We start from the raw sequence: 23,092 nt of genomic DNA on the forward strand, positions 1-23,092 counted from the left end.
GCCTCCTGAAAAATTTTAAAATAACCATATCTTCATTTCCTTCCAAAAAAATCAGGAGAAACTTCAAAATATTACTTGATAAGAGCTAAATCTAATACCCAGTGCATTTCCTGGGTTGATCTCATTTGACGGCCACAGAGATGCAACAAAACTGGCCCATGGATCTCAAGTATTGACTCTAATATGGCTTGAGCGACTACAAAAGTCTTTTCTCAAGACTCTTCTTTCACCTAAGCCAGGTGGAACTGGATATTTTCCTTAACTGCATGACATCCAGGAATGCAAGGTTTGTCCATGGCTCATTCACAAGAAATGCATAGTAAATGAGATGTGTTTTGGAAAATTCACACTGTACGTATAGTACATAGGCAATGATTTAATGTTCTCTGGATGCATATGCATGTAGTTCTGCCAGGAAAATCCTGTGTTTTTTAAAAAAAAAAAAAAAGAGAGAGACTTCTATATCTGCAGCAAATTGTTTTGCTCTTAAAGCAGTGCTGGTAAATAAATTTGCCAAGGCAAATTTGAGAACTTGGAGAGGGAATGACATAGTTGTGAAGTATTGTACTTGGGCAGTGTAATCTGGGCTGTTCTCTTCAGGGACAGTTTGTATACATATCTGCAGCCAGGTCCTTAACCAGTTTCATAATCAAAAGCTGAAGGTCTGTTTTAGATAGGAATACCATGTTCCACCTGGATCTAAATATTTCTTTGAAAACAGAACTCAGGTTATCAACCCTGGAGAGCAAACTAGCTGATCCACTGCTGTGGATATATCATCAGCAGACGGTTTAGCATTAACAAACAGGATATTTACTGATAAAAACTGCATACATTATTGGTTTATAGACGGATATCAAGAATGGTAGCAAAAAGAAAGGCCATGTATGTATTCTCTATATAGGCATCCTTGTCCAGAATTCGATGATTATTTCTTCATATGTTCTACTTTTACAGCAGACAGACCTCTCCCCCACCATGGCTATGAAATATCCCCTTCCTCCAAAACAACCAAACCAACAACACTCCCCCCTTCCAAAAAAAACCACCCTACCCAAACAAACCCTAAACAAACAAACAAACAATGTAGAAAAACATCCACAACCTGTCTCTAAAAACCAGGTATTTGTAGAACATCTAATGGTCTTTTTTTGTTAGCATAGCAGGAACAGAAGCTAAGATGGCTCAAAGGGAGAAAAGTAAAATAAAAATACATAATAATATTCTCCCATACATAATAATATTCTCCCATACCCTGGGGACAAGAGGGAGCTACTGTCCTTAACAAACTGTCCCATTGTCCCAACCCATCCCTCAGCCCAGTTGTCTTTATTAATTTTTTTCTTTTCACGGGCAGTAAGGCAGAGGTGAGTTTGAGTCTAGGAGACATCATCGCTGACTAAGGGAGAGACTGAGAAATCAAAAGGTGAGACATGGCAACATAGCTTGGTACCTCTGGCAATAGGTATCATAGATATGTTGTTCTCTGTCCATTAATAAATAATATGTACTATTAACATAAAATTGATGTGGTATCAATGCTCTATCTTCTCTTTGCTTTTATGCCAGTGTTTATGCACAACGCTTGTTTTAAACTTCTTGCTTTGGAGACGAGTTGCAGGCTACTGATTCAGACACCATAACTTAAATCTTTTTTATCATCCCAGTTCTCTCTGACTGATGTGGTGATAAGTCTTTGGAGCTATTCACTACACTAAGAGCACAGATATGAGAAACAAACATACATATGTTTAATTCTTTTCTGGAAAAGAGAAGCTAAAGACAGCTATTATTTTTTCCAGACTTTCATGTTTAAGGTAACACTTTTTCCCTTTGGAGAGTATAGCAGGACAATAGCAGCCTTCTGTACTGTTCACTGACACCACGAACGATAGGTAGGATACTGGGAGTTGAAATCTCTTTTTTCACGCCGAGCAGATGCTCAGCTCACATACAAAGAAATACACTATGATGGAGGAGCTGCCAACTAGGTCACCATGGCCAAAAAAAAGGTAACAGTTTATAAATATGAATTATAATTACCTAAATTTTGTATGTTTAAAATACAAAGCTTTGTTAGTTAAAGCCTTGCTCTGGCCTGGAGCACACAAAGCTGTAAATGCTGAGGGAGCCTCTGCCCAAAGGGAGGTGAAGGTGTTCAGCTGACTCAGGAATTTAATCATTGATTCCTAGCAGGCATCTAAAGCTGTAACTGGTTCTGAATCAAAGCTGCAAGCTACCTAATGGAGTTATCCATGTTTCTGATTATCTCCAAATTGAGCCTAACATATTTCTAATCACAGAACAGATTACATTAAAATGCACAAAACTGAATTCTATGTTTAAAATATATTGTTTTAAAAGAAATGTGTCAACTCCTGGGAATCATGTTTCATGGCTTGAAATTCAACTCTGTTTACCTGGTTTTATATTCATTTGGGTTTCTATGTCACCTTCAGACTTCACTACAACTAACTGAAAAGTTGCTGGGTTTGATGAATATTTGTCTTCCCAACAAGAGTTTTGAAAGAGAGAATCTGCTTCCTTTAAAATTTTCATCCTGTTTTCTAGAAGTTAATTTTCCATAGTAGTATCTGAACACTATTAGCACTACATTGTAAGGCTATGATACGTGCAAATATTATCAGCAATACCGCATGCTTTAAAGTGTTTTTTTTTGTTTGGTTTGATTTTTTTTGTTTTGTTTGGGTTTTTTGTTTGTTTTTGTTTGTTTGTTTGTTTTTAATTGAGTAGGTGTTAGTGGATTTGGGAATAGAGAGCTTAGAAGAAGCTGCTAATAGTTCCTATCTAGAGTGGCTGGGGAAATAAATTGTTACTTAACAGCAATTAAAGATATCTTTAGGCATTGCAGTTCAAAATGATTTGGTTTTGTTGGGGTTTTTTTGGTTGTTTTTTTTTTCTTGTTTCTTTGTTTCTTTCTCTTACAGGGGTGGTCAGTGTAAGGCTGACCAGTTAGGAAATGAAGGTGGGAGACCCAAGAGGGTCATGCCCCAGGGTGGGACATACCCATGCCCTCACCAACAGCCCAGTCTCACAGAAGCTGAACGCGTTGCCAGAGCTAGTGCTGGTAACGGTGTCCATTGGCACTTCCAGACACAGCAAGTGCTGAGCCAGGTCCAGCGTCCATCCATGGGCTCCAGTCAGGAGTAAAAGGAGACAGGGCCAGAGACAGGGTTGGAGTACAGATACAAAGGGTCCATCTAGCAGATGGGCTACCAACAGTAGGTAGTCCAAGGTCCACCAGCAGGTAGAGGGTGGAGACCAGCGCTCCTACAGCACAGCTCAGAGCAGAACAGCACAGGGCTGGCCTGAAACGGACCTGGGCAGGGGATGGGTGACAGCCCCATGTGAGGCTCCTCAGGGAGGTTAAGACTTATTAATGACCTCAGGCCCCTGAGAATTTTGTGGCTTTCATGACCCTTTGCCTGTTTGCCAGTGCTGATTTTGATTCTTGAAAACCTTGTCCTCTCCTTGAAATGCGACAAAAAAAGCAGAAGTGAAGAATTAAAGCAGTTGTTCTATTTCAGGTGACACATGATATCTTTTTATTTCTCCCCATGACACAGGCATGAAGGATACTTCTATAGGCAGAGTTCTTTAAGGAGTATTTATAGAAAAGTCAGAATCAGATCCTTTAAATCTCTAAAAGTTCTCTAAAAAGCAAGTGTGATCAAAGACATCGAACACCTTTTTAACATTTTAAAATAGATAAATAGAACAATTTATAGATGCAGCATTTCAAGCAAGAGACCTTTGACCTCAAATTAATACCTTGAAGACCTGTATGAATCTATAGAAAGAGTAATCTCTCTTATAAGCATGTAAAAATAGCAAAACTGACTGAATAGCCGAGGCACCAGTGTGAATTTGCTCCTCTTGTCACAATCTCTAAAGTCTTTATCACATATAGCAGAAGAATTAAGCAGGGACAATTGTTGCTGGACTTTGCTGTAGTGTAACATTTACAAATGAATAAATAAACCAGTATAGCCCTTAACTGCTGTTTATTTAAAAAAAAAAAAAAAGCATTACTAAGTAATTTACAAGTACTGTATTTGCCAAATACACTATGCACAAGACAAGAAAGCTACAATACAGTTCCAATGGTAAACAAGACTTTTTATTTTACAAAAAATAGCTGCCTTAAAAAGAAATAAAATTAACATTCCTTGCTCTTTATCCTTTTTTTTTTTTACCTTTTATTTTGGGGAATGAAAAAATCCTTAGCTAGACAGATACATTACATTTCTTCATTATCACCCAGCAAAATTTACAGGAAATATACCCACAAATACTGAGGCCAACCACAGGCAACAAATTTTACATATTGCTATGAAAAGTCGCAAGTTGCTGCTCGGCTTTCAAGGGCCTAGATGGCAGTGTAGTTCTTAGTGTAATTAGTCAACTTGATCTTCTCTGGGAAGATAATATTAACTGAGAGGTTTTCCCCATTGTTAGACTTCAGAAAAAAGTTCTTTTTCTTGCGCAGAAGATGACTGTATTTGGCATTAGCAAGCCACATTTCACATTTTGAAAAAAAAACAATCCCGGTTGTGCCCAAGACAACAAGACACGTAAGCAAGCCTAGAACAACAAAACATATGACCTGGCTTCTGCTCAGAAAAGGATCTGCATTTTGGATTGTTTCTTTCACTGTTATTTTCAGGATTTCTTGCTGTTGATGCACTGATCTATGATGAGCTTTTGAGGGTGGCTTGTAATTCTGCATATGCTTTCTTTCCATATTCACTCCAGAAAGACTTGTGTTTTTGCTGGGATGTTTGCAGGTAACACCAATGAATTCTGGTTTACAGATGCATTCGAACCCTCCCTGGGGATGTTCACTGCAAGTGCCTCCATTCTCACAGGGGCCACTGGCACAAAATATGACACGGCTGCTGCAGAGCTTTCCCGTATAGCCATGGGGACAAGAACAGCTGAAACCCACACCAACATCTGTACATGTTCCTCCATTTTCACAAGGGTTGGATTCACAGTCATCTCTGTCGATTTCACAGAAATTGCCAGCAAAACCAGAAGGGCACAGACAGGAAGCATGTGGTGCAAAACCGTTGTCATCAACACATGTTCCTCCATTCTGGCAGGGAGAGCTAGAAAAGATAACAAACAAATAGACAAAATTGATGTCTAGTGAAAGGAGCTATTATGAAACACTTTATATAACAAAAGGAGCTGGTTTTCTTTAAAGAGCAATTCCAAATGCAAATCCACTAGTCAATGAAGTTGAATCAAGAATGAGTTTGTTCAACAGCTTTGCCAATACAGATTATAACATCTTCTGCTGACCCTTTGGGCAGGATTAGTACACTAGTATATAAATTCATTCTGAAGAGCTGTGAAGGGATTTTAAATTATTTCAAACATTTATTCAAATTAAGCTTCCCACTGCTTTCATACGCTTGGAGCTATTTAGCTCAGCAACTATTCAGACAAGACAGAACAAAGATATGAGCAGCATGGCTGCTTCTTCTCTACCTGATTATTCATAAAATAATCTATATATTGCACTGACAGAGCAAAACACTCGGCCATAGCAACTACATGTTTTTATTGTGCATCCCTGGTGTTTCATGACACAAAAAAATTTAGAAGCAAGCAGATACTTTCCTACAAACTGCTCTTCAGCCAAAAATTTTGATAATTATAATAAAAAATATAAATGAGATAATTTCAGATTTGGCAAAGACAGCTGTAATGTGAGGCCAGGACCATAGGAAAACAAGTATTTGTGCAAACTCTTTAAGAACTTAACAACTAATAGCTTGGTACTACGTTTTAAGTGACGTAAATTAACTGAGAGATCTTTTTTACCTTTACAATGCAATTGTGCCTTACTAAGCACAACGCCAAAGGATAGGCCTACCCACTGACTGGTACAAATGTGTCAATTCAGTGGATCTGTGCAAAGTGGGCTTAGACTTTAACTGTCTCTGCTGGAAGCGAAGGGTCTCTGGGTCCCAGGTTTACAAATAAATCTCAAACCCCACTTTTACGGCAGCTCATCACATATGAACAAAGCTTTTAAAACTTACTTTGTAAAAAAATGAAAAAGATTTGGTAGAGCTTAGGACAAGCCTCTTTGACAACACTTTTCTTAAAAGTGTTTTCTTAAAACACTTATGTATCCCTGAAGACACACAGCACAGTACTAGTTGATAGTTGAGAAGTTCAAGCTGTTCTTTAAGTGTTATGTTTCCAGGGGAAAGTCCCAGGGATAGTAAACATCACAGCTTCATAGATGCAGACATTTCACATATGCAGTGGTCAGTAGAACAGGCCATTATGAATTTCCACGGTGGGACACAGGAATTTAAGAGATCTGTTGATGTCTGAATGAGATGACTGTGAAGGACATATAAGCTCCTGATTACAAGTGGTCCCTGACTTCTGGTCAGAATAAGGTTGAGCTATTCAAATGCCCACCCATTGCTCTGGGACTAGCTGTGACAGAGATTACTCCAAGCACCTCTGGCTTCACTGGGGACTGAAGTACTTGGTGGCCTCAGGAGAGTCTGAGTATTGTGACAGCGGAATCATCTGTCTGTTTTCTGTTGCTTCCACATAAACTGCTCTTTCCTCTTGTATTGTCCTTCACTGTAGATGCTAGCTGGAAAAAAAAGCTACTAGAAGAACATATTGGAAGTCTGGAAGCAGTATTAGGAAAGCAAAAGGTGTCACTGTCCCCTTGGCATAGCCGTTGTTAGTGATAACTCGAGGTGATAAGGAATTTTAACAGAATAACCAGCTACTATGTCTCCTTTAAGTAAAAAATGGAAGTTGTAGTTGTACAGTCCTGGAGTAGTTATGGACTTCTTGGAGAGTTTAGCACGCTCTTGTACTCTTTCCCATGGAAAACTGGACAAGCTGTTTTGGATATGACAATATGTAGAGGTTTGAACCCTCATGGTTGGGTTGAATTTCAGTATTTTCTAGTGAAATGAGAAGAAATTGCTGGAGAATGTAAGTGTAAACTTTTTTCTGAACCTTACAGAAATGTGAGCAATTGAAATAAAGAACAATTAAGAAGAAATATGCAGAATTTTAAAAAATTTTATTTATTTGTTTATTACTAATACTGATTGCATTTGCCTAATTTAAATATATTTAAATAAATGAAGCCTTAGTATTTATTTCCTTGATTAAATTCAGTTTCTTTGCATTTTTGGCATTTAACACTGCAAGGCATGGTACATGAAGGGTTAGTTGTGGAAACATGTACATACCACTTCTTTGCTTTCCAGATACTGTGTTTTCTTTTTAGAAAGTACCATTTGCTGCTTTGCTTCAAAGCAAAACTTCAAAATATCACAGAGGTCACTAACGCAGATACATGTAAACAGACTAGAACAAACACTTCGATTTGTGAATTGTCTTGGTTCCATCTGTGAATATTAACTAAGGAGCCAGCAGCAATGCTTAGTAATATCAACATTGTTAACATTACCAGTGAGGTAGAAAGGAACTGAGGGGAAGTGAGATGTGAATGAAAGTACACCATCTGATGAGGTCTTTTTCCAGGATGTGGGATGCACTCTCTGGGGGACTGTGAATTGTTAGCAGACACAGAATGCTTATGCTGAGAACAGTTGTCTTTTTGAACTAAAAGCAGATTTTCAGACACTGCTGCTCATTTTCCTGAAAAAAGACAGCTTCTTAGAGAAAAAGAATCACTGTTTCAATTATATTGTTTCCTTAAGAAAAACTGTTCATGATTTCCAGACTAGCTCATGAGCATACAGTTCAAACACAGAGTACTAACACAAAAATGTAGTTTCGGTAATTTAAAACCATAAGGATTTTAAGGAATTACATGGAACTAATCTGTGTTATTTTGTTGATGCTGTACTTTTGGAACTCACTTGTTCTTTGGGATAGTTAGGATACATGTTCACATTGAATTACTGAAATATTTGCTCTACAGATGAAGAGAAAGCTATTCACATCCCCTATATTAGGCAAGTAGCTTGGATATGATTCACTGCACTTTCAAGGAACTTAAATTTCCTCATCGTCAATGAAAAAAAATAGGCAAGTGAGAGCAGCTATTTTAGAAGCTGAAAGTAAAGCCAGACAGCATTATGTGAGTGCTTTTAATTTACCAATTAAAAGTAATAGTAAAAAAATTCCACTGACATGAAGTTGTGGAAGAATAGCAATTCTTGCCAGAGAGAGTGAGAGGTGTTAATGTTCCTTAAACAAGAGTGTACAAGTCTTCAGGAAGATTCAGTCATAAGGTAGATCTGAATATTCATTACTATCTATTGATGAGCAAAAAGAGAATCAGAGGGTACCAACAGAGAGCAAGAAGGTAATCTCCTGAAAGAAAACTGTGATTTTATGGTGATAGTTTTAACAAGCTTGTATCCAACAGAAAGGCATTCTGTATGCTTATGGGACTAGATCTCTGACAAGCTAGAAGATTTCACCAATTCACATTTTCTTTAACATTGAAAGGTCTTCCTTTTTTTAAGCATTTCTAGCAGTGCATTGGAAGTTCTTTAGTCCACTGAGTCTTGCCCTTTCACTGAGCACCTCAAATCTGTCTCTGTCTTCTTTGCTTCTGCCCATCAGGTATTCCTATACATGAGTACGTTCCTCAGAGCCTGCTCTTCTCAAGGCTAAATAATCCAGATCTCACTATCTCCTTATAGGAGAGATGTTCCCATCCCTTAATCATATTCATGGCTCTTCACTGGACTCACTCCAGTATGGCCATGTCCTTTTCATACTGGGTAGCCCAGAACTGTTCCCAGCACTCCAGATGTGTCTCAACAGGACTGAGCAGAAGGGAAAGATGACCTCCCTCAACCTACTGGCAACGCTATTCCTAATGTCCCACTTCTCTTAAAGAATGCAGAACAATGGTCCCCACATCCTGTTCTGATGGAAGTGAGATTATCTCCTTCAGTAAACTACGGACATATATATTTGTTAGTTAAGAAAAATGACAGACTGATGGACTAGATGTTTTCGTGTAGACAGCTTGTGTCTTTGGCTACTGTTCTCATCAGTGTATATTCTTTGTACATACAGTTATCCCTCACTAGAGGTGGGAGCACAGGATGGGAGGTTACTTCAATTGTTTTTTACAAAAATCATGTGAAGACATAAATTCACCGCAATAAGATGTGCAAATTAGCACTTTTAGTACTCAAATTGTGCACATAAACTCGTGCTGATAATCTGTAAATCTTTAAAATATTAACAGATCAGATTTTTAAAGTTTAATAATAATATCATCACTATGAAAGCATTATTTATTTTAGCACAGAGATACTTCCACTTAGCAAAAAAATTCTAAATACTAGTCAGTAGAAGTGTGGATTTTAAATTCACATCAGAAACGAATATTTACCCATTAATAATGCATGGTCCTTTCTTGAGATGGCAGTTTTTTCCTGTAAATCCCTGGGCACACAGACAAATATATCCTCCATCACCAGTCTCTATGCACGTTGAGTTATTGGTGCAGGGCTTTGCAGAACATGGGTGAATATCTGTTTAAAAAAACCCAAAAGGGCTCAGTCAGCCTAAAGAGAAAGAGTCAGTAAATGGTATGCAATAGTCAAATAAAATATAGCTTTAATAGTCCTTCATCATGCATTTAATAAATGCTGATCTATTCCTTCCTCTGTTAAAATGGAGCTCAAGTTGTTCAACTATTGGAAGCAATTTCAGCTCTCCTCCTTTTAGCTCCCCCTTGCAAAATATGTTTGAATTGCTCCATTCTATAAATAAGTAACATTAGAAAGGAAATATTAGTATGGGAGAAAATTTCTACGTAGTCTAGCCATCCTTTCACAATGTTGGCTTCTCCATGAGCAGAATTCTGATAAAGCAATCAGGAACTCGGAATTCTCCCCGCTCCCTGCCCATATCATTATGTGCTTATGAGCAAACATTTCATAAAAACAGAGATCAGCAAGTTAAAAACAATCTGCTAAAATTTCATCTTTTGGCTGGGCTACATTCAACCCTTACATAACTGTACCAGAAGAGAGAGCTGTATGATGTCTGGATCCAAAGTCACACATCTCATTTTCTTTACAATTTCCTTGCTGAGCCACTTCCCACTCAAACAATTACTGAATTTTTAAAATAATTAAAACTAAATAAACAAAAAAGTGCATATTTTAGCCAGCTAATGGAGCAGCTGTAGAGAAGTGCTGACTGGAAGTTTTCTAATGCTTTGCACACACATGTGCACATACACACTTTCTAAGAAGATGAAAAGAGATTTAAGAGCATCTATATTTTGCTTTCCACAGCATAAAATAAAATAAAATTTAGAAGGTATCATGAGGTACTGCAAAATTTTAACCATAGCAAAACAACAGCCTTAGCTTTCAAATACAATCTTCACTGGAAAAAAGGTTCTATTTTCTAATGTATTAGCCTGTTTTCATTGCAAAACAACAACTTAGCATGCACTTTGAGTGTAAGCTCCCATTTTCACAAGGACCAAAGTAACCTTGAATACTTTTTGGAGCAATGTTGTCTGCCAGCTGTTTTCTCAGGCTCTAAAGGCAGCTAATAAGGCATGTACTTTGATGCAGGAGCATGGAAACTGTCTGAAATATATATATATAGGTATGTATATATATCTATACAAACAGATTGCTGTCAGTATTTTATGTCAGGGATTTAATTTTAAAACACAACTTAAAACATTGCTGTACCAGGTCTTTTTCAAACACAATATATAATCAGTCTCAATTAGCCCACTGTCTCTATTTTTCCTCTCAAAAGGAGAGGAAAAAAACAACTAAGTGACTTGCTTGCTTCAAGTGATAATTGAGTCTAAGATGAGAACCCAAAAAAATAAATGTTACATTTACACATGTATTATGAATGGCAAAATTCATATTCCAAATAAATTAATTAATATTTGCCTAAAATTAAGTTGTCATGCTGCAGTACGTGAAGCAATCACTAAGTGTTTTTATGAGGAAGACACACTCAATAGTGGTGTGTCACAGCAGAATTTTTAACTCCTGTCTCATGCATGCCTAGCATGGGCATTAGAGGCTTTATGTGCACTCTCTGATGGCAGTTTACCAACACGTGCCCTTGGCAAAGCAGTCAAGTGATAAGCAGCACAGTATACTCCCAGCTCACACCATATGTTGGCTTTTTAGCCAAACTGAGGTGAGCATTCAAGCAGGAGGTCATGGACCTGCTAACATGACTGTGTAGACACAGCCAGGGGTGACAAGATGACAGATCTGATTTAGCAAGGTGGATCACATATTCTGACTGGGCTATCATTTTTTCTTGGAAATAAATTGACTAAATTGCTTTTCCCTTTGCTATGGGCAGTGTTTGATGTGGCTCCTGTACTGTGCAGTGCGTATCAGCTGCAGAGGGAAACTGTGCTGTGCAGCCTGGTTCCGGGTGATCGTATACCTGACTTCGAGGCTGTGTTTCCACAAGATGAGAAGATGCCATGGCATTCAGCGGGACAGGTTGGTGCACTCCACTGCAGAGATTAACCAGCAGTGTTAACACTGACATCAATTCACAGATGTCTTTCTTCAAGTGTCACGTCCATGTGACTGCAATAATAGTCATAAATTATTCTGATTCGTACCTACAGGTTTACAGTGGATCAAGCCCAAAGTATAACCTGCATGCCTCTGAAGTACTGGGAAGGTCATTTTTGACTTGCACTGAGAACCAGGCTGCCCACACTAAAAGAACCAGCTACCCAATTACAGGCATTAGCAAATCACTTCGTGATCTAAAACTACTCCAGAAAGGAGCTTCCATGATACAAGACAAGGAGATCATACAGTAACTTTTCTAGAAAACAGAAAAAAAAGATATCACCACTAGTCCCAATCATCTTTTTCACTCCTATGCTTAGCAAACAAATAAGATGCTGCAACTATATCTGTATTTTACAAATATTTCAAGTGTTTGCAGTAGTGGCCAATGAACTTCAGACCCTCCCAGTTTTTCCATCTGGGTTTTTTCTTCCATTTTTCTAACCAAATGAACTTTCATTCAGTGGTACCTGTAAATAAGTTGTAGCTGCCTGTAATGACTTTACACTACCAGGGAACTGACACCAACTTTTTGGCAGAGGATGATGAGATCAGGGGCTGAGCAATCAACTCATTAGAGGTCTCAGGATAACAATTTGTAGCAACTTTCCAGTAGCAAGAAGATGAGATCTCTTGATCCCTTGTGGCTAACCAATGCATTCAGAGTAGGTAAAACCACCGAGATGAAAGACTGTCAACATAACGTGTCACTGCAGATAAAAAGATGGTTATGTCTTTTCGGCTGAATATTCTTGGCAGTTCTTCATGGGGAACTAGATTCAAATCAGCAAAGAAGACTCTGAGATGCCTCTGAGTGTTGAGAGAAATAATAGTTTCTGCACTTAAGAAGGGATATCTTTTCTGGTATTATAGGACTATGTTAATCATTATGTATTAAATTAATATTTTTCCATAAAGAGATGGGTAATAATTTTCAATGCATTCTTTTGCATCCTATGTATCAGTTGCAAGAGGAAAACATTGCAAGGCTCAGAATTGCAAAGATATATTAATACTAAGAAATTCAGCCAAGCACTTAAAGCTTTTAAAAGTAGCTGTGAGGATGGTACCTTTAAGCAATAGAACTGAGCCTCCTAAGGTGGCAGATGCAGATTGTTCTGTCTAGCTTTGGAAATCTATGATTGTAGGTCACAGAGGGACCCATTACTCCTCACCAACTGTAATGAGTTTAGGTGGCTATCTCAGGTACAAACACATCTGTGAGATGTATCCAGAGCATCTGAGAGTTTACTGCTACCACAGCTCCTGTAAACACACTAAGACTAGCTTTAAACTAAGAAGCCTCTCCATTCTCACGTGTGCAGCCAGTAAGTACAAGCTGCAAAATGTGATGAGAACGTAAATGAGTACCTGAGAACCTTGCACCAAAGTCCATGTCACTGCAAGGATGTGAACTACCTAAAATCATCTGAGCCTTTTAGTCATCTTGAAAATCTTATCCAGTTCAAACCCTCATCATTAATTACTGCTTTGGGTACGGATTGGAGAACTCGGGAATACTCTATAAATTATAAGCCATATACCAACAAAAGCCTGAAAGGCATGGAAAGAGAATGAACCCCTGGATGCCTGTCCTCTTCCAGCTGCAGCTATGTGGGCAGAACAGGTGCATGCTCCTGGATGTTCATGTGATTTCTGTCTCCTCAGATCTTTTTGATTGAACATTGGCCTGTGTTAGCCAAAATAAACCAGCTCAACAAAGGTCAATTCTTCAACTTGGTAAGCTGGCTCATTCTGAGTGGCAAGGGGTGAGAGAGCCCACACACAGCTCTTCCCTCTCAGACCTGAGAGGGAAGTGGCAGCCTGTTCAAGCAGACTTTTTTCCTCAGTTGTAGTAATGTTACTCCACTGCACCATCACTGGGTTAAGCAAAGGAAGAAATAAGCACAATGGTTTTGTTTTCAAGAAGTATTAAGAAAGTAGCATATATATACAATCTGCTACATAAATATTTCAAATTATATTTAATATTTCAAATTATATTTAATGTATACAAGACAACTGTATTTCTACAAAAAGGCCTTATATTAACAAGGGAGCAGTTATTTGTTAGCCTTGCCCATGATAATCAATGTTTAAAATAGCATGTGTTTACACTTAGCTCACACATATGCCAACTACAAAAGATACTACATGCTTCTGCCTAAATTATTATAAAAGTTCGAGGTTTACATGCTGCTGCCAGGAATCCCCTTATCTGGAGTTAACATTCAGTATTTTAAAATTAGTTCTCCAGGACTTTGCGTGTCTTCAGCACCAGATGGGGCTGCTTCCCTCATTTGCTCAAGAACAGGAAAGGATGTGCAAACCTATGTCACAGAGGCTGCCAACCCAGCCCTCCTCACAGATGCACTGCCAGGGCTTGGCACAGCCACCGTGCAAACACCCAGGGAAAGGAATACACTGATTACAAAGAGCACCCTGCCAGCCAGGTTGACACCTGAAAGAGATAAAAGACAAGATAGAGACATAGTTTATTTTTAATAAACAACATTACAAGGATGTTCCTCTTTTTGAGGCACAATAAACAAACCTTTGTATACCAAATTGGACTATTTGAACAAAAGGATACCATCAATGTTTCTGGGATACTAGAAGGAGTTTATGTGAAGAAAACCATTTCATTCAGTGAGAAAGAAAAAAGCTAATCAATGTAAATTCTTCGTACTGGAAAAAGTAAATTAAAAAGGTATCTAGACATCTATGCTCTATTATTGCAGTTACTGTATCGTAACTGTATCGTAGAGTGCTGTTCCATTACAGTTCCATGTTTTCAAAGAGCAAACCACTTCAGCTTCTATCTGTTTTACCAGGACTATGAATTGTTGAAGCTGTCCACTCCTGTGTTAATAGCACAGTCTGACAGATCTTTTTACCTGCATTCATTGGGAGATTCACAAAATCCATTCTCTGGGTGACAGCCAGTTCTACAGTTCACGCCTGGAAGAAGAGATTTTTTATAAATATCAAGCCAGAAAAATCAGCACTCAAAAAAAAAAAAATGACATCATGTCCTTTACACACTACTGATGTTTTAAAAGAACCCATAATGCATAATGTACTGGTTTTTTACTACAAACAAATGTTTTTGCAACATAAAATTTTAAATTAACTTAATCTAGAACATGTTATAGAATGTTCCTATAGGGCAAGTGAAATGTCATATAGAATTAACAGCAAAAGAACACTAAGTCACTTTAGCACATGCAAAGTGTATGTAATATCCCTATACACCACGTTAAGAGAAATGTCAGAGCAGATCCATGGATGTCGTTTCACAACATGCAGCTCCAAACTCATTGTTTCAGTACCACTTGAAACGCAAAAGTACCTTTAATCAGAAAAGAAATTACAACTTCCAAGAAAAGTGTTAAATTCTTTTCAACCCTCCATCGTGTAAAAATAATCACTTTCATTAACTCATGCATAAATAATATAAGTTAAGGAGAAGATAGTCACAGTTTTTGTTTGTGTTTGTTTAAGTATTTGCATCAAGTAATACCCCTCTGAAATATCGCCGTTAGCCACTGACACACTACGCCAATGGCAGGATAAACGCACTCCATTTGCTACGACGGAGAAGCTTCCCAAAGACACCGGCATCTCTGGCCAGGGCAAGGACCGAACAAGCCTTTGCCCTCGAGGGACTGCGGGAGGACTCCCGCCACCGCCGCTGTCCGCCCGGCCCCGGCAAAGTCCCGAAACTTTCCCAACTCGCCTCCCCTCACCGCGACATTTCCCGGGCAGAGGATCCCGGTGCGGCCGGTGCCCCGTCCGCGCTCCCCGCGCCGGCCTTACCTTGCGCTGCGGGCAGGACGAGGGGCAGAAGGCAGCAGCAGCCGAGGAGCCCCGCGGCTCGCAGCCCCATGGCCGGGACGGGGCCGCTGCGCTCCGGCCGCCCCGCGGGGAGCTCGGCGGACGGCGGGGCCGGGAAGGCGGCAGCACCCCCCGCCCGCAGCGCCGCCGAGCTCCGGCGCCACGGGGCGGGGGGAAGGAGGGACGGAGGGCGGGGAGGGCTGCCCGCTTCCACCCGCGGGCGGGGGAGCTGCCCACGGGGCGAGGCAGTCCCCGGTCCGCCCGGCCCCTCCGAGCCCGCGCTCCTGCGCTGGGGCGGCCGGAGGAGACGCGCACCTTGCGCTCCGGAGGAGTCCTATAAGGGCGCGGGAGAAGGGAGGTCTGCTGGAGGGGAGGAGTGTTAAGCACGCCTCTAGTCTCCTTAAAACTTAACTCCGGCTGTCCGCACAGAGCTCATTTGGGGCTTGTCTTCAGAAGTCTGAACGCTTCTCTCCTTAGTCATTCGCATCAGAGCTCCAACTCTTTCAGAAAAGACCCAGCAAAAAAGAATGGAAGGTGAAATATTGTGTGTTTCTGAGGCTTGAGAGTTAAAAAAAGATCCCACCAAAGCACCTCAAATTCTACCTTCAGCAGTCACAGAACAGATCGAGAAGAAACATTAGTTCCACCACAAGGCAATTTAAATTCTCCATTTTATTCTGTACCTTTTGCTTTTATATCTCTTTATTCTTCCTTTGCGCTGTCCCTTAAGGAAATAGACTGGGTATTTCTTGTTCTTTGTATTCTTTCTTGTTCATTGTTTTCTTCCTTTAAAGAAGTTCTGCTGGTTTTTAGGATTCCTGAGGGGCCTGTTTTCTGCCTGCAGATGCAGTGCTTTCTTCCACCAGACCTCATTTACTAATTTGTCTGCTTTTATGTGAAGCAACTAGAGATCCTTATAATATGGTAAAAAAAACCCTACACAGCCATCTGCTTTTCCTCTAGAATTACAATGGGCTAATTCAAGGTTACCTGCCTGAAAATATACACATTGGAAAGCACCCATTAGCTTCAGATAGTCTATTTACTTCTACTTCAAGACAATGATGTCACTTAGGTTGAAAAGGTTTGCTGCTAGTAATGCTGCTTTTTAGTTTTAACCCAGAATGGAGGAAGTGAAGGCCAGAACAAGGAAGAGCAGAAAACGAGGGATAGGTTAAAGATAACACTTAGGAGTAAAGTGTGAGAGGCAGATACTGCTTCTTCAGAGCTCTCCAAAAGTTTTGGTATCTGAGATAAGCTGTGCCTGTCTGACTCTATGGGCACAGATTGTCTCCATGGGTTCCCAGCTTATCTTGCTTTCCTTTTACTACTGAAACACTACTTTGCCTCACAGCTTTTGCTGTAGCTCACCAGACCAAGCTTTGCTGGGGTATGGTCAATGACACCCTACAGAACTGAAAACGTGCAGTGGTAATGATGACTGATTAATCCTTTACTCTGCCTTTCTGTGAGCCTGTGCTTTTGTAGGGTTAATATCAGCAGCTCTTTCTCAGTCTGTTCCCTTTGCTTTTCTGGCTTTCTTACTTATTTGTTTACACTCATGTTGTCATAGGTCCAAGGTTTCTTATTCCTCTCATAGGCCATAAGTTCTCTTCTTGCTGGTGTAGAAGCCTTGTTATGTTAGAGCTTCTCAGCATTTTTTGACCAAGAGATAACCTGGGTAGTTAAAATGGTTACCAGTATTCTGTTATTTCAGTGATATTTAGTGATATTCCTATATTAGTTTGACCAACTAGTCAAAGGAAGGGTTTAATCTTTCTGCTTTCTATCTTCAAAAATTTCTCCTTGTATTCTTTTTTTACAAAATCTTAAGAGTAGAGAATCTGTAGAATTCATAGATTTTATCCATGCACTCATCAATGTCAAATTATGTGCTCTAATTTGCATTGTAAATAGATACTCTGATGACATATGATGACACATTTCTTCTATTTTCTGAGTTAACTATTGAATATCAGCTATATTGTTCAAAAATGATATCTTACAAAATTCATTAGGAAAATCTTGTTCTCACAATGCTGTGTATGATGTTGTAATGGGTATTGCAAACTTCGATTTTTGTGCTCTCTTCTTCTTGCTTTTTTTTCCATAGATACACTGGTAAGCAAAAAATTGCCTATTTTTTTAGAATAAATCTACTTTTTACTCTTCCATTTCTCAGGGTGCCCCTTGGATTGCTGAAAATAGTAAAAATCTCGAATTTTCCATCTCTTCTATTTTCTTCAACTGTCATTTAAATAAAAAACTATTTCCATTTCCAATAAGTCATAATCCTTTTTGTTGGAGTCTATCAGCTGGAACAGTCCAGATACTAATCCAAAAATAATTCCAAAACAGAATCCCTAGCATTCTGTAAATCCAGGGTAATTTTCTTCTCTCTCCTGCTTCCACCCGAGCAAACCTAACTGTAAATCATTTTTACTTAGCTTGTTTACTGCCAAAAGCACTCTGATCTAAATCTCCATTGTCTTCACAATAGTTTTTGAAAATTATAGTAACTGTGTTTTAGCAGATGTTAGTGATTTCACTGAGGATAACCTTAATTTTTTTTTTAACTTTTTTTGGTCTTTGGATTAGAAATTGGAAAGGAAAGAATCTCATGCAATAGTTGTCTAGGTATGGAGATCATCCAAGGTGTTGCACTCATTTCTTTACCTGAAAATACTTGAGTGGTGAGCACAGACTGAGGAGTGCTGGTCTAGTGATCTCCTAACAGTCTGTGGTTCTTGGGAAACATAGTTTCATGGAAACCTTGGGATATTTCCTTTGGAACATTTTACAGGAATCAGGGTCATCAGATCATCCAAGACACTGCCAGCAACAACTGAATCCAGAAAAAAAGTCTTGATGGATCCTTGTCCAGAAACTAATACAATCTTTCATTTGTTCCAAGAAAATGCCCCACAATGATCCTGCCTTTTTTTAAACTAGAATAACAAACATGTTCAAGGACTGAGATAGTGGAAAAAGCAGACTGAGAATGAGAATTTTACTTGGGAAGAACTTCTTTTTGTACACTGAACAAAGAAACAGAGTTCCTCAACCTTCTGGTCAGCAACATGCAAGCAACTTTTCAAAGTCTGAAAATGCAAAAGCGGCAAGGAATCCTTGAAGTTCTGTTCTGGCTAGGAGTTCTTGTACTCCCAACATCCTACTAATATAACACCTTTTGACTGGAGAGAAGTTCAATCAAATTTTTGTTTTGTTGTTGCAAGAATCTAGACAAGGAGAATCTGCATCAGTGATGAGAAACACAAAGCAAATAATTAGTATAACAGCTCCCAAAGGTCCCCACAAACTCTGATAGCTAGAATCCGAGGCTATCAGTAGAGTCACGTAGAAACCATATGTGAGACCTCCACATGAGGGGAAGAAATAACTGATTAACTACTCTAATACATATTGCAAAGAGAAAGGGAAATATATCTGTTAGAGGACAGCGCCACCTTCCCGGAAAAGTAGGAATATTTTGCAAATGATTATATCAGAAACTCTAACATTATCGTGAGTGGAGAGGTTTATTCTTTATCCCTTGAAGTGATCTCATCAGCCATGAATATACACAGACACGAAGTTTTAGGCTCTGTTACCTGGTTTTACAAGTTTGTACTTCATACTGTACTCAGTGAGTAGTGCTGGTCATTACGAAAGCTTATCAGACGCAACTGGAGCTTAAGAAACTCTTTTTCTGTTAGGATGTCCCATCCTCATGTGTGCTGGGATCAGATGGGCTGAACCAGGCTTCCAGCTTGTTGGGGTTGAGCAGAATATCCTCTCTCTCCTTTCCCTCTAACCTCCTTGCCATGTCAAGGTGCACAGTGGCATTTGTCCCCCCATGCCAGATTAACCTCTGTTACTTCTGGCTCCTCAGTGAGCTGATTCAGTGCACTGTGCTGGCAGGTGACTGACAAGAAAAACATGAAATTATTTCTGCTGCCACTGTATCCTTTTCAAGAACATGTTTCTGTCCTCACAGAAAGCAACAGGTGGATGTCTTCAGACTTCAGTGGGAAGACAGGCATCTTGTCCATCACCATCTGTATCAGAGTACATAAACCAGAATTTTTTTCTGCACAGAACAGATTTCACTACACACAGAAGTTGCAGCTATCAACAGTGAGCTAGAGATTGCCAAAGTATATATTTTTTAGAATGGTAATTTTTCCCCACTGGAACAGTAGCCAGAATGTGTAGAGCTAAAATATACAGCAATAATTTACAGGAGTTAAAGCCAAACCCATTCCCTCTCCTAGTACTGAAAATCTTCATAGCCTCCCTCTCTAAGTATTGTCAAAGGAGTAGCTCAGTGCTATCTATCACCCAATTACTATAGCACAGAGAATTCTGCCAGCTGTTTTGGAAAGTACATTACTTGAAATCTTGGCTGCTATGAAGACTGAGGCAAAACTTTCATCACTAGGGCAGCTTTCCACCGTCTGTAGCAGTCTTGATCAAAAAATGAATGCAATTTTCCCCCTCTCTCAGTGTTAGGAATGCCAGAGATTTTGCTATCCCTGAGATCATAGCCCTTCTTTGATATTGTAAAGAAAGAGTCCTAAATGTAGAAACCTGAAATATTCAGTAAGATTCTGCATTCATAGTTAGTACTCTGACAGACGCATGAACCTAGCAATTAAAATACAGGGTCAAGAAACTACTACATAAAAAGCAAATCAAGGCAACAGGAAAAAACTTTATTCTTCTAGTAGTTTTTTTCCATCCTGCTATTCACAGCACAAAAGATGAGAAACTGGAGGAGTATAGGCATAGAAGAAAATAAAATATATTCAGAAAATATGATTTTGTCACTAATGCAAACAAAAGCGAAATCTTATCCAAAGCTGTTACGAAAAGAATACATATATATTTAAAGAAATCTAAGCAAAGACAATTTTCAAAGAGCTGGAAGATATTACTGTCATTTTATATAGCAGTAGTGGGCTGCCTATACTTGAAGTATAGAATAATGTAGACAGGTTCGTTGAAGACAGTGGGAGAGTCATGGAAAGAATTTTTAGTACAAAGAGAGAGAAATTCTAAAACATATATGCATCATAATGTGTGAAAACAGGAAATTCAGAAATGCAAATACTTGTCATAGACAGAAATAATGGCCAGAACTTTACTTGGAAGAAAGATTAATTTAGGCTGAGTATATAGACATTTTCTTTTAACACTGAGGTTGATCAGACAGTATGACAATTTGTCACCATAGTAGAGGCAAAATAATTAGATGTCTTTAAGGAAAGGTTAAGTAAACTTAGAAGGAGACTAATATGAAACCAACATTGCTTGAAGCAGGTGTTTGAATTAGATTATCCAAGATGTCCCTGTCAAAGCCATCATTTATGGTCCTGCCATATATTTTGGTCAGGCAAACATTCCCTTGCAAACTGATGTTAAAAAAGCCTGAATCCTACGTATTTTTAAAAGGTGATTGACAATCTGACAGACGTTAATAGCAGCTAGGAAGTTTGTATCATAATATGTCCGATATATCCAACATGCTATACCAACTTGGAGATGCAGATAGTGTTCAGTTTTTAAATCACATCATCTTGTTATCTTTTATTTTTCTGCAGTGAAAGACTTGGTGCTGTGAATATAAATGTAGATTCTTAATAGTCAGCCAGTAAACAGAACATTTTTGTTGATATGTTAGTAGTATTGCATTTTCAAATATATTTTAAGTACTTTCCTGAGGCTAGAAAAATAATTTTACTTCCTACATAAAACATAACTAGATCTGAGACTACATTGCTGGACAGGGGCTGACTGTGTGTACACAGGGGAGAAAGCAAGAAAGGGAGAAACAATCTCTCTGTAAGACACTATGTTCTTATGGTTTTATGAATTGAGAAAATAAATTATTCTGTCTTCTGGCTGAAAGGATATTTATAAAGAAAAATAGACAACTCACTGTGAGACAGACATATATCAAAATGAATAGCTTAGTTTTACCTACATGGAATCTGAAATGATAAGAGAGCCATCAAAGATTACACATCAGAGAGAGGGGAATTCAACACTGAACCACCATTCAAGTCTATTGGAAAATTGTCCACATATGGATAATCCAGAAATAGAAAGCATGGCCATATATTTCTGAGTGTGTGTAGAATCTATTTAAAATTAGTCTGTATAATACATATTTCTCTCTATGATATATATATATGGAGAGTGAACAGGAAAACAAACAGATATATGGGAAATATATAACAGAAAAATAAATGCATGAGGAAATATTTTTATAAAATTATCATTTATCAATAGAGGTGTTCTGACAATTTACAAAATTTTACACTCTGCAACCTCTAGTGTGTTCTGATGCTAACAGTTTCAACCTGAACTCTGATACTTAGAGATGCCTGCTGTTTTTAAAGCTTTGAACTGGCCCCGATGGAGGCTTTAGGTGGCAAAAAAATAAATAAAAAAAATCCACTCGCCTTTCTAGACTCATTACTACTGTCAGAACTCTATCTGCTATTCAGTCTTTGATTTTTGTCTTGATCTCAGCAGGATTTTTTGCAAGCTACAGAAGCAAGCTGTTGTTTTCACTCTTAGTTCTCTGGTTTTGTGCCATTTTAAAGGAAAGATGCTGCGTTTACTTCCGTTTCATACAAACCCTAACAGATCCATTGTTGCTATTTATACACACTCACATATGGGTATTGTCTGCTGATTACCAGCAAAGTTTCCTGTGTTTCTGCATTATTTGTGTTCTGACAAAGAAACCAGATCATTCCTCTACTCTGTGCTGTTTATTTGTTTGATTGGGTTTTTTTCAGCTTTTTCCAACATATATGTTTATTTGCTTGAATTTCTGTTTAGTAGGGTTTTATATGCCTTTACTAATTCTAAAAATAAGGTGAGCTTAACTGTCATAGTCCCATTTCACAGTTTCTTTTTAAGTTCCCTCTTCTTATCTTATAAACATTGCTATGCTGTACAATTCTTTCCTTTTCCATACTGTTTCTAAGTAGTTTGTCTGCTGCTGGTTTTTTTTAATGTGGTGTCTTATCATTATGGTTTTCAGTGCTCTTTTTAATGATATTGTTAAACTATAAAATGGAACCTAAACTAAATTCTATTTGCATTACTATGGTTTCCTTGCATTTTTTCTAGATCTATTTATTTTTTATTTTGTAACAGGATATTATATAATCATCAGTTGAAAGTGATCAGTTTTGATGAAATTTCTGATGTTCTCTATCAATGTAGTTTTATCTCCTGGGAAAGGGACACATGAAACTGCCTCAAGATTACCATTCCACTTGCAAATGTGAAGATAAGGTTTTATAACAATTGGTGCCATAAAAATAATTATTTGAGAATTAAAAAGAACCCAAATGAGAACAAATATGTGATGGCAATAAAAAAGAAATCTATGCCAGAAGCAGTCCTTTTTGCCATAGCTAGAAGCTCTTTTCCTCAGTCTAGCATCAAGGCCAAGAAAAATAGAGATTGGCAAATTGTCAACCCTTTATACACTAGTAATATCAAGAAAGTAATTTCCACAAAGATATACAACCTATTTCCTTTGCTTTAGTTCATGTCTGAGCTCTGAGCTTCCCAGTTTTCTTCGTTCTAGCCTTATCTTGAATGAATTTGCAAGTGAAGGACAAATGTTTGTTAATAGTACCAAA

At 38.5% G+C, this 23,092-nt stretch overlaps 1 protein-coding gene across 1 annotated transcript; it reads right to left on the bottom strand.

The window, feature by feature from the left end:
* Positions 1 to 4,006: 4,006 nt before the first annotated feature.
* Positions 4,007 to 15,549, bottom strand: DLK1 (delta like non-canonical Notch ligand 1). Its single transcript, XM_017807703.1, has 5 exons — positions 15,408 to 15,549; positions 14,486 to 14,549; positions 13,919 to 14,049; positions 9,398 to 9,539; positions 4,007 to 5,132 (listed from the first exon to the last, which is right to left on the bottom strand). The coding sequence occupies exons 1-5, from the start codon at positions 15,475 to 15,477 to the stop codon at positions 4,391 to 4,393; spliced, it is 1,149 nt and encodes a 382-aa protein (XP_017663192.1). The 5' UTR covers positions 15,478 to 15,549; the 3' UTR covers positions 4,007 to 4,390.
* Between the last annotated feature and the right edge of the window lie 7,543 nt (positions 15,550 to 23,092).

Source organism: Lepidothrix coronata, unplaced genomic scaffold (assembly GCF_001604755.1).
Source record: "Lepidothrix coronata isolate B3197 unplaced genomic scaffold, Lepidothrix_coronata-1.0 Scaffold19, whole genome shotgun sequence".
NCBI classification, from domain to species: Eukaryota; Metazoa; Chordata; class Aves; order Passeriformes; family Pipridae; genus Lepidothrix; species Lepidothrix coronata.

Coding starts and splice junctions, on each gene's coding strand:
- DLK1 (XM_017807703.1), bottom strand. CDS start 15,477: ATGGGGCTGCGAGCCGCGGGGCTCCTCGGCTGCTGCTGCCTTCTGCCC. Junction 14,550..15,407: donor CGTCCTGCCCGCAGCGCAAG/GTAAGGCCGGCG, acceptor CTCTTCTTCCAG/GCGTGAACTGTAGAACTGGC. Junction 5,133..9,397: donor GGACCATGCATTATTAATGG/GTAAATATTCGT, acceptor TATCTTTTCTAG/CTCTCCCTGCCAGAATGGAG.